Source organism: Melospiza georgiana, chromosome 2 (assembly GCF_028018845.1).
Source record: "Melospiza georgiana isolate bMelGeo1 chromosome 2, bMelGeo1.pri, whole genome shotgun sequence".
Classification (NCBI taxonomy): Eukaryota; Metazoa; Chordata; class Aves; order Passeriformes; family Passerellidae; genus Melospiza; species Melospiza georgiana.
In genome coordinates, this window is record NC_080431.1 from 114029081 (window position 1) to 114046695 (window position 17615).

The following is a 17615-nucleotide window of genomic DNA, read 5'->3' on the forward strand; positions in this document are numbered from 1 at the left end:
CTCTAGGATTGTGTGATTGACTGAGAGACCTCTCATGTTCAGTCACAGTAAATTTTGTAAAACATTTTTAAAAGGAGGGTGGTGTGAGTAGGCTGCTTAATGAAAAAGTCTGACTCACTTCATCTCTCAAGAAGAGATTATATACCACAGCAGTGTAGAATCATGATAAATTGTGAATAGACTTGAGATGCAGACATTTCAAACCTGGATTTTTTTAATCTGGAATATTTTAAAATTTACTAATTCACCATTTTTGAAATACCTGCTCCATGTTCCACAAAGAAATCAAACACTTGCCAGTAACTTGTCTGCACAGGTATTTGTTGCTGTTGTGGCATTGTGTGTTCTCTCAGCATCATAAATACACTTTTTAAGACATTTCAAAGAATAGAAATGCAGTTGGAATGAATGGCTCATTGTGAAGGAAGTTTAGCTGTTAGAGATATAAATTACTAATTTAAACAGAGTGGTCTGGGCTGATAATTGTTCCTCCCCTGAGTGATGGCTGTGCTGTGTGTGTTTGTGCAGCCTGTCAGTACAAGCTGGCAGTGGAACGGTACGAGTGGAATAAGCTGCAGAGCGTGAAGTCCATAGTGCCCATGGTTCACCTCTCGTGGAATATGGCTCGGAATATCAAGGTCTCAGATCCAAAGCTTTTCGAAATGATAAAGTAAGTTTTTGTTGATTTGAAGATTTACTGTGCCCTTTTCCTCTTCACACATAAACCAGTGGTTGATTTATAAATAGTTCTTTGCAAGGCTTTTCTGTTCCTGGGAACCAAACCAAAGTTACTTAAGATTCTGTTTTTCAAGCACAATATTTATATCCCTAATTTTATATCTATATGAAATACTATACATTAGTATATATGATAAAATATCTAAATACATAAAATTTATATATATAAATTATATATATATATTTTATGTATAAAATATATATTATATATAAATTGTATGTATTTATATATAAATTTATATATCAATATATAAAATTATATATATATTTTATAAATTTATAAAATATATGAGAAATATATAAAAGTATAATATATATAATTTCAAACACAATCTTTATATCCCTAATATAATATTTGTATCCCTAATTTTATTCTGTTTTATATGATGTTATTTTGGCATAGCTTTAGAATCATCCGTGTAACTTTTTTTAGTTAAATGTGCCATAGATTTTATTCAACAATTTAAAGCAAAATGGCTTTGATCACAGCAGCTGTTTAGTATATATCATCAGAAATAGGAAAATCAGGTCATCAACTCAAATATTTGAATTGGAATATATAGTCATTTTTACAGCAAAGTTAAATTCTGCATTTCTAGAACCTGTAGTTAGTGAACTCATGTTGTCATTTGGAGATCCAGTATAAATCTTTTAGATCTTTATCTCAAGTAGGAACTTGAGACCCTCCTTCCCTTTGCTGTTCTGAACAATGAATTGGTTGATCTGTAAAATGATAATTGAGTTTAGTGACATTTCTCATATGCACATTCCAAAATGCAGGAATGTTCCAGGCTTCAAGCATCTGTAGTGATTTTCTTCAAAGGGTGCAACTTGAAGAAATGTAAATCACATTGCACCATACTGAGGTTGGGGACTGAATGAACATTTCTAACATCTAACATAGATTTGTCTTAAAGTGGGGGAATGAATTCCAAAGCATATTACTCATCATGAGAATCCTCTGGTAGCAGCACACTCTGCTTTGCCTGAGTCTCTACCAAGGCACTTTTGAGCCCTTCTTAGTCTTACCAACATACTGGATCAACAAGCATTGTATCCTTTTATTATTTGCCTTGAAATGGGCTTTAAAAAATGGGTGAATTAATTTGTGAAAAAAAGGGCAAAGAAAAAGAGTGTCTTTTTTTCCCAATGGGATTTTGTTGGTGACATCTGAGTGCGACATCTTTTTACAGTAGAAATTTAATTTAGTCTTGAACATCTGTTGCAGAATGGTGGCATTGGGGAAATGTTAAATTTGTAAGAACTGAGAATGTTGGAAGTTGACAACAGGGAGGTTTGTACTAACTCTAAAGCTTGATTATAGGGTAGCATTTGTGTGTGAATACTTTTCTAAAATCTAGGAACTGATACTCAGGGTAAATAAAGTATTTGCTGAAGGCCTGGCAGTCCTGCCCCTTCAATTAAACAATTAGTGCTCATATTCCTAATGCCAGCTGTCATAAAATGGAGAAGAGAAATTGAGTTGTTAGAAATGAGAAACAGGGGAATATGCAGGAGAGTGTGGGAGGGAGAAAACCAAAAAATCCATTTAAAAATACCAAATCCACGAGCTTCACTTTTATCTTTATTTATATAAAATACATATAAAGCCCAACAGACATCTATTGTAAGGCTCAAAGCAGTTCTGGAATGTTCTTAAAAAATACGATTTTGGTATTTTGGCCACTTGTAATTTTGCATTTGCCATGGTTTTGGGTTTGAAAGGAGAAGAATGTGACTGAGCACAGCCTCCTTCTCCAAGAGAATTGCTTAAAAGGTTATGGAGAAACACAGAGGACAAAATGGTAATTTGCTGTTGTCTTGCAGGCTGACAGCAGCCCAGCTTTTTCTAGCAAGAGACTCAAACTTTAGTGTATATTACAAATAAACAGAGGTGCTGAGGAGCAGATAGAAATTCTGGATGTCCATGTGCATTCACTTTTTCCAGTCTACTGAAATAATTTCCAGTTTAGTTGGATTAAGCCTCCCCCATCCAGGTTAGTTGTCAGCCAAAACTCAAGTTCCTGCTGTGGCTGCAGAGGGGAAAAAGAGGGGATGATTAGCACTGGTTTGTGAAGTCCAGTAGCAGCAGCCTGAGATAACTTTTTGTTGTGGTCACTCCTGTAGCTCTGGAATAACAGTTCCTAGAAATCAGTATCAGCAAAGCCTGTGTCTGACCTTGGCTTTGTAAACACCCTGGAAATGCAGAAACCCTCATGAATTTCCTTAAGAGAGAGAAGCAGTTGCATAATTTTCCTGTGGGCTCCTTGTCTTCAGGAAAAACCATCTGGGATCATGGCTGTTGTCCACAGCACCTGGATTTTCTGTGTACAAAAAGTGACATTTGTGAGTTATGTGTATGGGAGTCTATGCATATGTATAAAATGCTGGAAAAAATAGACATTTTTGATGGAGCTGGTTGAATTTCATCTTGGATAGCTGGCTTCATTGTCATCAGGAAATAAAAATAAGTGACACAGCTGTCATCTTTTTGCTGAGCACAGGTCTGTCAAAAATTGCATGTCAAAGATACATAAAGTGTTAAGGGACTTTTATCTCTGGGACTTCTTAGGTATCAGCATATTACAAAAGATTAACTCTTGGAAAATGATAAAAATCCAGCTTTTAATTCCGTTTGAAAGATAAATACAAATATGTCTTAGTGGGCTGTGTGAAAGTAACCACTGCAGAGTCAATAAACTAAAGTTTGAGCATAGATATAAGTATTGGGAACCAGGTTAGTGATGAAAAGAAATGGAGTAGCAGAAGAGGAAAAGTAATAGAAGGAAACTTTGCTTTTGGAAGAAATCTGATGCCTCGTTATATTTTTAGTTAATGTGCAGCTCAGTGCTGTCTTTCAGGATAAAAGTCAAAGAGCAAAACCTGAAACTTTCTCATGAGATATTTTTAAAGATTTGGTTTTAACAGTAGAAGCGTGAGCAGGAACACAGCAGAACAAATTATTTAAAACTTGGCTGAGGGAGGACAGCCCTCACAAAAAGAAAAATTAACTGCAAACCTCTTAGATGGGAGCCAGAAGGACTTTTACAAATGCCTCTGAGGAAGAGAAGAATTTTAGAGGTAGAATGAGCATAGTAATAAAAGCTTAAAAAATTAATTCCAAAGTAACTGAAATACTAAGTTCTATTACAGAAATAGTTTCAGAAATGTAAAAGAACATGACATGAGAGAAATAATTTTGCACAAAATCATGAAGTTAGGTAAAATACTTTTAAGTATCAGGGAAGATGTATTACTGGAAGGTACAGAGAGATCAGTTCTGCATTGCCATTGGGATGGTCTCCACACTTTTGAGAAGTTTTACTGAATATCTAAGTATTCAAATGGCTTTATCACTGCCCTTCTAGAATAAATCAGGATTATGTCCCTTTTTAATTCTCTTCTGTTGAATATTTGAATTTGACTGGGCATGATTTACTCTTATATTTATGCCATACCTGCAAAGAATTTGAGAGGGGGAATGGTCTGGATTTTCTTCAATTGAATTCTCACTGTACCAGAGTAAAAACTGGCCTGCAATAATAAAAGCTGACCCCACTGAACTTGCACACTGTCACTTTGCTAGGAACTTTTTTGGCTTTCTTAAGGCTTCCCAAACATCAGGAAATTGTGCTGCATATTCACAGTGATAGTTTGTATGCTTTCTTTCATATTTAAATGCATGAAATAGTTAACATTTACATTTTCAAGTTTCATTACTACGACCTGAATTTTATCCAAGGAAGGGGAGTTCACCTTCAAGCTATTGTTTTCTGCTTTGTTTGTGAATTTGGCAGCATTGCAGCACTGTTGTAAAAGAGTTCATTCTGGGCAGGTATTTTTCACAACTGTAGTAATAGAAACCACTTTGAACATAATAACACTTTGAAAAGTCTTTGGAAGTCAGGAGTGGAGAACAATGGTGGCCCGTGTGCAGGTGTGCTTGCATTGCTCTTTGGGATGCCCAGAGACTTTTCCAAGTAACTTTTCCAAGTAGAAAAGAAGAATGGTAGCTTTTAAGTTTATTTTAAATAATCAGGCTGTGTTGCATAAATGAATGTTTTCCAAAATTATTGAGCTTGTCAGGAGCACAATAACCCAACACTTGAATGAATTAATACTTCATCTGTCACCTGTGGTTGGCCTTAACATCATAACTCACATTCACATCAAACTTCAAAAGTGTTTAAGGAGTTACAGCTTAATGAGCTGCATAATTTTCTTGGAATTGGGTACATGAAAATGAGATGTTTAACAGAGAAACACATTTTCAGTTTTGTGTTACCCTTTCAGTGAGGGTGTTAGTGAAGCCATAGTGAAGCCACTGTTTTTAGTGAAGATGAACAGTCTGAGTGTAAAACAAGAGGAGAGTATTTCAAAATCCTGGAATTCTATTAACTACTTGGAAACACATGAAAGAAATAAGTTTTTTAAAAATAGGGAATGTATGTATTACATGTTTCAGGCTCTAATGGGAGAAGGTTCAAGTTGAAAACACTATTAGAACTCTTGAGCACTTCATTTTCTGTCCAGTGTTTGTTTTTACCCTTAATGTTTTCAATCTTCCTTCTGCTTCTAATGAGCATGTAACATAACCACCCTGTGGAGGAGAAAATTGAAGGCTGCAGAGGCTGCAGCTCAAATAAATAGGGTAGCTGAGAGCTAAAATTATTGTAAATAACATTGTAATTTAGAAATTTGGCGACCTATTTTGCCAGCTTTTTTTCAAGAATACACATAGCTCATAAAATGCTGGAAAGCAAGTTACATTTTCTTGTAAGGACAAGAACTGTATAAATTGTGACATAAAATAATTTAGGTATTTTTTGCCTTTACAGGAGGTATGACAGGAAATTGTGGGTTTTAATTTGACATTTGAACAGTTATTCTCTTCATTCATAAAATAAATGCTAGAATTGTTTTTTGTGTTGATTTTTTTTTTCCTAGTACCAACCTGTCCTTTTTCCTTTTTCATGGGAGAAGATACATGTTCATAGATTCCATTCCCACTGTGTGTAAAATGATTCCTGGGGTTTCAGAAAACTTGGGATAATAAAGTTTTAATAGTGCAGAGAAAGTAACAGGAGTTTTAGGATGCTAGAAGAGTCCTTTGGATCAGACTATAGTCACACAAAATGTAAACAGCTATGCTGAACTTGGCAGTTCAACATTACTTTTTGCTGAAAAAGTTATGGTTCAAAATAAAATACATGGATTGCTTTTGAAAACACATTGTTCTGTTGGGCTTAAAAGAGCATTGATGTATTTCAGTCAAAAATGAAAGGTACAGCCTGTTTGCAGTACCTGAAAGAGGTCCAGAAGCACAAGGTCTGACTTTTCCCCAGTCATGAGTCCAGTGATTCTTTCTAGGCAGCTGTTTCTGAAATCCCAGAGGAGGAGCAAGCTCCAAGTGCATGGAATTGGAAGGAGCTGAAGCTTTCTTGAGTTTTGCTGTCCAGTTGAATGTTGAACTGAGCACACAACTGCTTTTGCTTGCAGGTACTGCCTGTTAAGAACTCTCAAACAGTGTCAGACACTGAGGGAAGCTCTGATTGCTGCAGGAAAGGAGATTGTCTGGCATGGACGAGCAAAGGATGAGCCAGCTCATTACTGTAGCATTTGTGAGGTCAGTGAAAATATGTTGGGTCATCTACTCTTGTAATATTTATTTAAATTTTGCTCTGTCTTTTGTTGTTAATGATATTTAAAGTTTGCTTCTAAGCTGCAACATCTGCTCTGTGCTGTAAGCACATCTGTGTGATGCAGTGGTGCCTTCCAGGAGCTCATCCAGATGTTTTTCTAGACATGGGCTGTATTTTGCTGAAAGCTCTCCCACAGCACTTCGACAACATTGTTTTTCATTGGGTCGATTTTCAATTTTCAGTTATTATAAAATGTTGTTATCCCTTCCTGCATAAAGTTTGATCTGCCGAGCTTCATTTTAAAGGTATATTCAAATTTCATATTCATTTGTGTTGGTCTTCCTTTCAGAAGTCACCAACACACCCAGAAGAGAGAGAACTTAAGTCCTTTTTTTCTGTAGGACATACATTTTGCTGAATTTTTTAATTCTACTTACTGTTAATAGTCGCTTCAAAGTATTAGATAATAATTTTCATTAAGTTTAAAAGAAAATAACATTTTCCTACCCTCTGAAAATCAGTTTCTAGTTATCCTCTGACAGAGCCTCTTGGGTAGGATGAGCATGTGGCTCAGTAATAAGGAAACAACAAACTTCTTTAGCAGACAGTAAGAAGGAAAAATAAGTATAATTTTTTGAAATCCTCATTCAGCAAATGAATCCTGCTTTGTCAATATTGACCCAAAGCTTTCCCATGGTGCTGTTCATGCAGACACCCTAAGTGTAATATTAGCAGTGTTACACTGCTTCTCTTCTCTGCCCAAACCTTAGGAGAATAGATTTTCCCTGAACAAATCTAATTTTTCTCTTTGCATGCACAGGGTAAGCTTGTAAATCTTGAAGAAAGCACTGTTTTCATGGTTTTAACTTTTTAAAAAATGAAATTGTAACACTTGGCTTTCTGTTTCCTGTCTAATAGGTGGAAGTCTTTGATCTGCTTTTTGTCACTAGTGAGAGCAACTCTCGGAAGACCTATGTTGTACATTGCCAAGACTGTGCACGAAAGATAAGCACGAACCTGGAAAACTTTGTGGTGCTAGAACAGTACAAAATGGAGGACTTGATGCAAGTCTATGATCAATTTACATTAGTAAGTCAAATTAATAAGTGGGTGCATAAATACATTATTTGTAAAGCAGTTGTAGACTGTCTTGGTGCTCCCCTGTATGAGTACCACGGACTTTCTGATTCAAATGGAGGTTTGGGTTGTGTGTGATATTTGCAGAACAAAACCTGAAGAGTCAGAATTGTGTTGAATACTACAGTAACTTACTGCAGAACATAACCACTGAGTTTTCAGGAAAAGTATGATGTTACAATTCATAAAGTTGTGGCTTTAAAAATCCAATAGAGATCACCTGAAGACCATAACTGGATCAGATGGAGATGGGAAGAATCAGGACAGTGAAGCTTGGAGAAACTAGCACCAGGTTCAAGAGCATCTCTAATACATTGGTTGTGGTATGAAGTCAGTATAGCAGCAGAGCATCCTATGCACTCAGACCCCTCCTTCCCCTTCCCCACCCATCCCCTCCCAAATCAGCACTGTCCTTCTGCTTAGCAAGTGGATGCTCTCAAACAGTTCTGTCTCTTGGCTTGGGGCCTCCTTTGCATTTCAATTTAAAGCAAAAAGCCTCTTTGCCATTATAGCTCTGTGCTATATATGGCAGCCTCCTGCTTTGAACTGCATCAGCACAACTGTCCTAACATTTCACCCAGGTTTCATTGTTCCAGGCAAAGATGGCTTTTTTTGTAACCACAATGAAAGTGATGCTGGATGTATTGATAAGCCTTGGCTTTCTGTCAGAGGAGACAAGCATTGGACTAAGTGTTATGGGAATTTCATGTTGGGTTTAATATGACAGCCCAGTAAGGGCTGTGCCTTTTGATTCATTTTCAGGTGCTGCAGAAATGTGTGTTTAGTTATTTCATGTGTTGGTAGCATGCCAAGTTGTGACTTTCTGAGTTAAGGCCTCAAGGTTCATCAGTAGAGGCTGGCCAAAGTGTGGGACCATGTCCTCTGAATTTAATTCTCCTCATTAGTTCCACAGACCCTGGGTTGGTTAAACTTCAGTTCATGCTTCTAGAAGGTCACTGTCATTATAGTCTGTGAAATGCTGCAATTTCAAGTGATGATCTGTTATAGAAAATCATACAAATAAACACCTGCTCTCAGATGCTTCATCCAGTTGAGTGGAAATGGGCAAGAATGTTTCTGTATGGAGATGAGAGGGAGGGAGGGGTATTTTGTTGTCTGTGCTTATACACTGTATAGGTAACAGTGATGATTCTGTCCCTAGAACAAGGGTTCTCAACCTGTGAGTAGCTCCTTCCCCCACCAAAACCTAAGGCTAAGGACATTGATAATTGTTCTTGTATGAAGTTGCTGTGCCATTCATTTCTTTCAAAGGGGATACACACTCAGTTGGGAAGAGTCATAGCCCAGAAGTGACATCTGTCAGATGTAGGAGGAGAGTTAAGGTTTGTTGTAAATCACAGGATGAAGATAATCTCAGCTGGCAAAGGTGAATTAGGCCAGAGAGAGACTGGGGTAAAGCACCAGGAGTAAATGAGCCAGTGTTAGAGTTCCATAGCTGGGTATTCTAATATGATCTAAAGTGTCTTTAGTGACTGTGAGGAGCTTTTTGAAGGGATTGCACAGATGAGCAGGAAAAGAGGAGGAAATGCCATCAGAGACTCAGTACTCCGATGGAATGCCACAAAGTGCAGAACTGGGAAGCAGTTAGGTGATTTTCTGGGCCTCCTGGCAGGTGGCAGGAACAAGACTCCTCATTTCATTCTTGATGCACTTTGTCCCCATGTCAGAGAATCTGAGACCCCTTCCACAGATAGATACCTTAACCTTAGAAGGGTATTTTACTGCTCAGGTAGAGGGGAGGAGGGAAAATGAAGCCCACAGACTTTGGAGAGCCACAAATGGACCAACTCCCCATTGGTAAACAGGTTGAGAATCCCTGTTTTAGTTTGTATAAAGATATATCAATACTGAGGCCACATGGAGCCCTTTGCTGCCACAGTGGGACTTGGGGCTGCTCACATCATATTAACACAGACATCCCCACAGAATACTCCAGTCTGCAGTACAGGCAAAATCCTAATGCAGAGTGTTCATAAAATACATGTTGTATTTGAGTAAGGTGGAAAAAAAATGCCACTGTTCTCTCTAAAGTGTCCTGAAGTGTAAAATGAATAGTGTGTGTGACTTTTAAACTCTCATGGTTACAGTTTGTGCAGGTCTTAGTTAAACAGAGAGTTTTGCACCCTTGTAGAAAAGGTAATTTAATGTTTTCTCTTTCAGGCTCCTCCATTGCCATCCTCCTCATCTTGACATTTTTTCATGGACATTAAATGAAAACTTTTCTGATATTCAGGAAGTGACCCAGTTCTGCACCACTGATTTTTGTAGCTATCCCGTAAGGCTGCTGGCTGAAAGCTGTGTCTATGCAACCTTCCAAGTGCGGAGTGTCAACCAACTGGACAGGAGAGAGCACTGCCTCCTACTCCAGAACTCAAAACAAATAAAGCTCATCCAGCTGTACTTCAAAAAAAATAATTCCATGTTTTGTATATATCTGACAAAACTGGCAACATTATACAGACTACTGACTTGAAGACCACCTCTTTTGTATTTCTCTGTTTCTGGGCTGATGAGTTGGTTTCATCCATTTTTCCCCCTTCAGAATTTCCCTTGGAAAAAGTACTAGCTTAGCTGGTCATTTCTTTGTAAGGTAGTTAGAAATTTTAAGTCTTTCTTTGGGCAACTTTTTTTTTCTTTTTTTTTTTTTTTTTAATGTGAAGAGTTAGGTGATATAAATTTTTTACTGCTTTTATGTTTTTCTGTCTTGTTTTGAAACCATGACGGTTACACTTTTGGTTCCTAAATAAAATTTAAAACAATTAACAGCCAAGTCACAAAGATAAATGGGTTGCACATAGACTAAGGAATAAACTTCAGATTTGTGATTTTTGTTTCTAATCTTGATGTAAATTTACACTATTTATAAATACATATTTATTGCTTGAAAATATTTGTGAATGGAATGCTGTTATTTTTTCCAGATTACCTGCCATTGAAATTTTAAGGAGTTCTGTAATTTCAAACACTACTCCTATTACATTTTCTATATGTAAATAAAACTGCTTAGCATTGTACAGAAACTTTTATTAAAATTGTTTAATGTTTAAAGTTTTTCTATTGTTTGAGTTTTAAAAAGATTTTATGTACAGTGCCCAGTTTTTGTTCTTTTTTGAATCTGATTATATATATTTTATATATACTCTTGTGCTTGTGTATATATATAATATATATAGAAACTCGAATATAAATATGTGTATAAAGATTTAGAGACTAAATTTTTCTCATTTTAAGTTTTACATCTATGGTAGATTTGAGGTGTCTACTGTAAAGTATTGCTTACAAAAGTATGATTATTTTTAAAGAAATATATGGTATGTATCCTCAAGACATAGAATGACCTTCAGACTGGTTTATTGTTAAATTGCACTTTTTGCAATAACAGACCAATAAATAGTTGCTGCCAAAATGTAGTAGTAGAAAATAAGTAACGGCTAAATTTTAAAGCTCTTCAAGAAAATACCGACTTTGACAGGAAGTTTGGCACTAGTTTTAGAGGAGGAATGAAGAAGATTGAGTTTTGGTGGGGATGTTCTCTAGATTTCAACCAAATTGCAACTTATATATTACAATATGTTCTATTAACAATTTTAAAAGTTAAGACTGAATCATCTTGGCGTCATTGTTGACCCCAAAAAAAGGACATTGTTTTGTGGTATTCTATTGTATTTTCACATATTTTGTAATACGAATTCACTGGTAAATTTTTGAAGCACTAGGTTTATTTAGGACAAGTTTATAATATATCATTGTAACAGTTTGCAGTTTTAATGATGGTATTTATTTTAAGTTGCTCCTTTCTCATTAGCTTCTTGAAAATGCATTAAATCTAAATTTCAAAATTGATAGCTTCCTTATCGATCAGAGTTGACTGATGCAGAAGGTTCTGCATCAAACACTTTCTCATAATTTCTCATTAGTGGGGTATGTTAGTGGTTGCATTGTTAAATTTTTTGTAATCAATGTGAAGTGTTCCAGGCACAGAGCATGCAGATAGTTCCTTTTTTTGAACAAGAAGAATCGCCTCTTATGTTGTAGCTTCAAACTGAAGGGTGTTTTAATGAAGAATCAGCACAGTTTATCTAATGCTGTTACAACAGTTTAACCACAGGTAGAGCTGACTTTCTTGCTAGTTCTCACTAGTTGGACAAAAGGGTGTAGAGATTAAAGAAAAGCATAATGAAATGTTCTTGCCAGCAAAATTATCAACTAGCAGTTAGGAAGCCAGTATTTGCAGTTCTGTAAAGGTGTAAGTCTCAGCTCTTGATAACAAACTCTACAAATCATAATTTTTTTTTTACTTATGTATTTTATGCAGTCATAAATATTGTAATCTTGACAAACCATGCTGCAACTGAAAAGCTACTCCTTTAAAGTAGTCTTAAACCCAAATAAAAGCAAGATACACTTACCTCAACTAATGGTAAACAGAAGGTCCTCATTTCTCAGTGCTATAAAAGAACATTGCTAATTAGGGAAAGAGCTACTGTGTGCTAATCAGAAGGGCTTTGTACCTTTCCTCCCCTTTGGAAAAGAGGATATGGCATTGCCAAGGAAGAATATTCATATTTTGCCAATGAGCAAGTAGACCAAATCAGTAGAGCATCAGGCAGCATTCCTCGTGCTGTGGGAAGGGTTGTCATGAATTGGAATTGCTGCAGGGCTTTAATATTTTGCAGTTTCCACACTTCTTAATCCCACTCTGCTCCCAAGCAATGGACAGTTTGGATTGATAAGCTGCTATGATTTAGAATGCTTTTGTTTCACCTTATTAAAAAAGCACAAGTTAATATTTCGTCAGTCGTACTTCTTAAGAAGCACTTTCTGCTTCTTCAGTTACAAAGCACACGATGCCAAGTGAGGCATTTGTAATCTCTGGGTGTCTCCAAGCATCAGGAGTTGGGCAGGGTGGGGGAGGCTGGAGTCTGGAGCTGAACTTTCCAAGGAAATTTGGTCTTGGGGCTCTTGAGCTCCACAGCTGAGCCCTACTGCAAGTGATTCTGACCTGCTTGGAGCTACTACTTGTATTAGCAGGCAGGTTTAAGATGGAGATGGCCAAAGATGTGGCAGATTTGTTGCAAGAATTTTCATGAAGTTACAGGCTGAGAGAAGAATGATACTGTTAGATGGATAAAACCGGAGATAAAAATAGTTGTTTAAAAAAATACCACAAAGTTGAATTACAGATAAGAAGGAATCAGAAAGTAAGAGCAACATTTGCTGCTGAGCTATGGGTCTTAGAACTGCCCTTGAGGAGCTTGACAAAAAGGGATCCTTAAATGAGGAAATAAATAGTTGTGTTTGTGAGCTTAATTAAGTCCTTCCCTAAATATATTCAACAGCATTTGATTTTAAAGCTTTCCTCTGGATACACAACTTGGGAGCAGTTTATCTTTGCTTTTTTGGAGAAGTCCTACCAGTGGTTAGTCTAGCAGTAGTTATGTTGGTATCTATATATAAAATATTTAGATAAAAGTCACTAGAAAGTGAAAAGTATCTATTGACAGGAAATCCCAAAGTTTCCTGAATTTGTGTGGCAGAGGACTTGCGGATCCTAAAGACAAAGTACCCTGAATCTGTGCCTTGCCATGTAGAAGAAGGACTTTCCAGTAGCATTAAAGTCATGATGCTTTGCTTAAATGAGCACAGCTTGGCTAAGCTGAGCTGATTCTTGGGTGGGCAAGGCTTGGGGATTGCACAGCTGGTGGTTCCCTGGCCACAAATACATTTATTGGTTAATAAAGAGAAGGAAGATCCAGGGGTTCAGCCAGGACCACAGGGAAGAGGGTACTCATCCTTGGTTGCTGCCCTGATCCTGGGAAGGTTTCAAACGTGGTACTTAGTGCAGGGCTTAGGAGGGAGGAGGGTGTTTAAACCTGAGCTTAGCTAGGTCAGAACTATTTTGTGTGGAACTAGAGCAGAGCCATGATGGGAGCAGCAGATGAGTGTGGCAGGAAAGCTTCATGTAAGATGGACTTGTCCAAGGGAAGGCCAAGAACTGTTGGAGCAGGTTCAGAGAAGGGCCATGAATTTGACAAGGAGGACTGGAGCACATTTCCTATGGAGACAGGCTGGGAATTGGGGCTGTTCATCCTGGAGAAGAGAAGGTTGTGTGAGGAGCTCAGAGCACCTTCCAGTGTGAAGGGGCTACAGAGAAGCTGGAGAGGAACTTTTCTGCCAGAAACTGCAGTGACAGGAAACGGGGCAATGGTTACAAATGGGAAAAGAGGAAATTTAACTCAGATATTAGGGAGAACAGGCACAGGCTGCCCAGGGAAGCTCTGAATGCCCCATCCCTGGCAGTATTCAAAGCCAGGTTGGATAAAATCCTTGAGGAACCTGGTCTGGTGGGAGGTGTCCCTGCCCATGTCTGAGTGTGGGACTAGATGAGCTCTAAAGTCATGATTGAGTCTCAATATGATTCTGTGATCTTCCATGGCTGCTTTAGCCAGTGTGGGAGGAGGCAGAGGAATCCCTCCAGCTGAGAGCAAAGGGAGACAAGGCCGGTGAGTGTGAGGATTCACTCAGGGACAGGCCAAAGCCAAGCAGTGCTGCTGTTCCCATTGTGCTGGGGCTGAGTGGCGGAAGGAGGGGTGTGGGTGGTGCCCACACAAATTCAAGCACAGAATGAAGCTGAAGCTCAGCCCCAGGTGAGCTCAGTGCAGGGCCTGTGGAGGAGGGCACAGGGTGCCAGGGATGAGGCAGCAATGCAGGGGGAGGGCACAGGGCAGCCTCATTGCAGGAAAACAAAGGCATTCCTCCAAAAGAGGGGACAGCAGGGCATCTGGGGGAGGTGGAACATAACATTTCCTTGTTGGTGCGGGAAACTCCATGCAAAGCTGAAAATGGAGGAGAGGGAGGGTGAGCAGCTGCTAGTCAGAGCCCCTGTGGAGACAGGGACATGGGGAGGGGGTCAGCACAGCTGTGTCAGGACAGGGGCACAGGGACCATCCTGAGCCCCACAGGAGCTGTCCCCTGTCACCACAGCTGGGAAGAGCTGTCCTGTGCCCAGGAGGAGCAGTGCTGGCCTCTCCCATTGCAGTGGGACAAAGGGAGCAGGGATGAGTTGTATAGGTGAGGGGTGAGGTGCCCTTATCCATATTTATTTGGGGAAGCCATAAAAACACTGAAGGGTTGGAAGATGGGCAGAGGCACCTCACTGTGGCAGCAGCTCCCAGCCTCCCTAGGGCAGCAGTGTCAGTGTTTTACTGCAGTTCCTGCTGCCAGGACCTTCTTAAAGGGTTAAAATGCAATTGCTGCTGGCCCTGCCTGAGGAACAGTGGGGCTGTGGGCGTGCACAGCAGTTGGGGCACATGAAAATGGATTTATCATTGGAGCCCTCTGCCACCCTCCTGTCCTGCCCCCGAGCTCCTGACAGGCACCACACTCTGCTTTCTATTAGGATGGAGCACTGCTCTCAAATGACATCCCACCTTTTATTTTTTTCCTCATAGAAAGTATTTTCAAGCTGTAGGACAGAGCAATTTAAAGGTAACAAAATCCCAGGCAAGGGTTAATGGGTGGGCTAATGGTTAAACAAATGGGCTAAAAGCACTGACTCCTTTAATGCACTGAGCTGGAAGATTCTTGGAGGAGTCACACCCAAACAGCTCAGCCATTGCCAGAGTCCATGGGAGCACTGAAACGTGGCAGGAGAGAGCTGCCTCCAAGTACATTCAAAAACTTAAAATCACTGAAAGAGTCAGGAAGGGACACGACAAGAGAAGACTGAGAGAAGAAGCAGCCTAAGATGTGTGCAGTGACATGGCTGGGATGTCATTTAGTTCAGCCTTGTGGGCACAGCGAAAATGAACAGGCATAAAGGATATTTTCACCCCTTTCCTCCTCTGTTCTTTTCATCACCAAATCAGTGGGAAACTGAGGGAAGCCCTTTGAGGAAAGAGGCCTTTTTCTTGTGGCAGTGGTCAGTCAGCTGTGGCTGTCAATACCATATGCTGAGTGCAACATGCAGCTCATGTCCTGGATGCTGCTGGAGCTTTAATCTGTTCGATTTTAACATAAAATTTAGGGGTTTGGGGTGGTTTTGCTCCCCCAGAACATCACTGCCCCTGGGCTGTCCCACAGGCTGACCTTCACAGCAGTAACTTGAAGGATTTTTGTGGCACCTGAGAAGGCCGAGAGGTGGGCAGTCGGTGGAAACAGGGTTTGGTCACCTGCTTGCAAGCAAGGTGCAAACATTACCTATTTATGAACCTAAGGTACTCATTGGAACCTATTTAGGACCCAAAGTGGTCCTCGGGTAGGGGTGAACATTGGCTACTGGAGGGTAAGTGAGCCACCAGGAACAGCCTCATTTGGGCTGTGATGAAACCAAGGACAACAAGTGGGAGCCAGTCACAGTGGCACATGTTTGGGGGTTTTTTGGGGGGGTGCAGGGAGGAGTGTGAAGGGCTTTTTAAGAGTGGTGGCACTAGGCAGGGTACCCAGTGCAGTGTGATAAGAGCATCTGCTGTAGTTCCAGTAGCTGAAGACCTCCTTAAAGGTCAAATGCCTTTGTAGTGAAGGTCTGCAAAGATATTCCAGGGGCTCAGGAGCTGCTGCCAGGCTCAGGACAGACTTGCAGCTCGGTATTTATGTGCAGGACTTTGTTTTGAGATGCCAGTGTTATCTCTGCTGTCCCAGATTAAATGGTGATTTAGGGACATACCCATTGCCTACAGAGCAGCCCTCCCAGCTCCTGGGTTGGGCACCAGGAGGAAGGAGGAGCAGGGAGGAGCTGGCACAGGAGTGTAAATTATTGCAGCCCTGCCACAGCACAGTGGCTGCTCGAGTCCCCTGGGCTGTGTGAACCTGCCAGGAGCACAGCAGCTCCCATAGGATTCCTCCTGAGTCCTTTTGGAGAGCCCAGGGCAGGGCTGGGTGCTCACCCACACCCCTTGGGGAGGGCAGACAGCAGGAGCTGGGAATGTCTTGGAGAGGGTTTGTGGCTGTTGCTCTTTAATATTCTGCCCATCTCGTTACCTCCTGATGCTTCCCAGGCTGGTGCAACCTTGGAAGCCTCAGGAGAGCACCCAGAAAGGTTTGGGTTTGGGTGGCAAAGTGGTTGTAATTATGCTTGAGGAGGCAGAAGTGCCTGGGCAGCCCAGGGATGCTGATATGCAGCCATCAGATAAGGGTGAGGATACTGGATACCTGGCTGGGAGGTTTAAAAATAAAAAATTGGTTTCACTGACAGGTTGATGGGATATAATCTTGCTGAGAAATAGCAATGTGGGCTCAGCCCAGGGTGCCCCATGGCACACATTTTGCATCAAAATACTGAGCTTTGGCTGAGAACCAGCCCACAACAGGCCCTGGGCAGAGGGACACCTTAGGAGAAAATGCCTCATCTCCACATGAGTCTTGGTTTGGAAAGACAGGAATCTGCTAAGGAAGGCAGGAGCCTCCTCTGAAATGGAAAAATGTAAACCCCCTCCCTCAGAATTGCTATAAATTTTAAATTAAGGCAAAAATATGGGAGCAGGAAATAACAGTTCTTTCATAGGGAAGAAAATAAAAATAAAATAAACAATGCTAGAACAACACTGACAGAGTCAGAACCCAGCCTGACACCCTGTGGGTCAGGGTGTTGGCAGCAGTCCCATTGGAATTGTGGCTGCAGCCCTGCTGCAGTGTCAGGGGTGGCTCTGTTGGAGCAAGGGGATCCTGTAGAGAAGGATGTATTCTTCCTCTGAGGATCCAGTGGGAGAAGAGACAGCTGCTGTTCCTGTGGGGAATCCAGTGGAGAAGCTGTGCTGGTGTTCCAGAATCTCCAGATTATATCCGGGTAAGAATGCTTGGCTCCTCCCTCTGGGCTCACATTTTCCAATGGGATGCTGTAGTTCTTATCAGTCATGCAGGGACATTCAACAGCCTGTTATCAGCAGATGTCTCCCCAGAGGGAGGAGTGGGTGTGGAAGAGATAAGGAAAACTGCTCACTGAACAGCAGACAGCTGCCATCCAGATGGCAAATATAATACAATTTGCTTGGCAATCCAGGACAACATGGATTAGCTTTCCTTCACCATTATCCATTCCTGCACTCAAATGCAATGGGATTTTGGTATTCCTAAACATGA

The 17615-nt window shown here is 40.3% G+C and overlaps 1 protein-coding gene across 6 annotated transcripts in view; it reads left to right on the forward strand.

Moving 5' to 3' along the window:
* KDM6A (lysine demethylase 6A) overlaps positions 1 to 12274 on the forward strand; it is a 153230-nt gene extending 140956 nt beyond the window's left edge. For 3 of the 6 annotated variants that reach the window (XM_058043116.1, XM_058043114.1, XM_058043117.1), the window contains 4 exons: positions 529 to 670; positions 6238 to 6364; positions 7299 to 7469; positions 9699 to 12273. In XM_058043116.1, coding sequence (XP_057899099.1) covers positions 529 to 670; positions 6238 to 6364; positions 7299 to 7469; positions 9699 to 9728 — 470 coding nt within the window. In that variant the 3' untranslated portion in view covers positions 9729 to 12273. The other 3 variants (XM_058043111.1, XM_058043110.1, XM_058043121.1) reach the window with 3 other exon arrangements.
* Positions 12275 to 17615: the final 5341 nt, after the last annotated feature.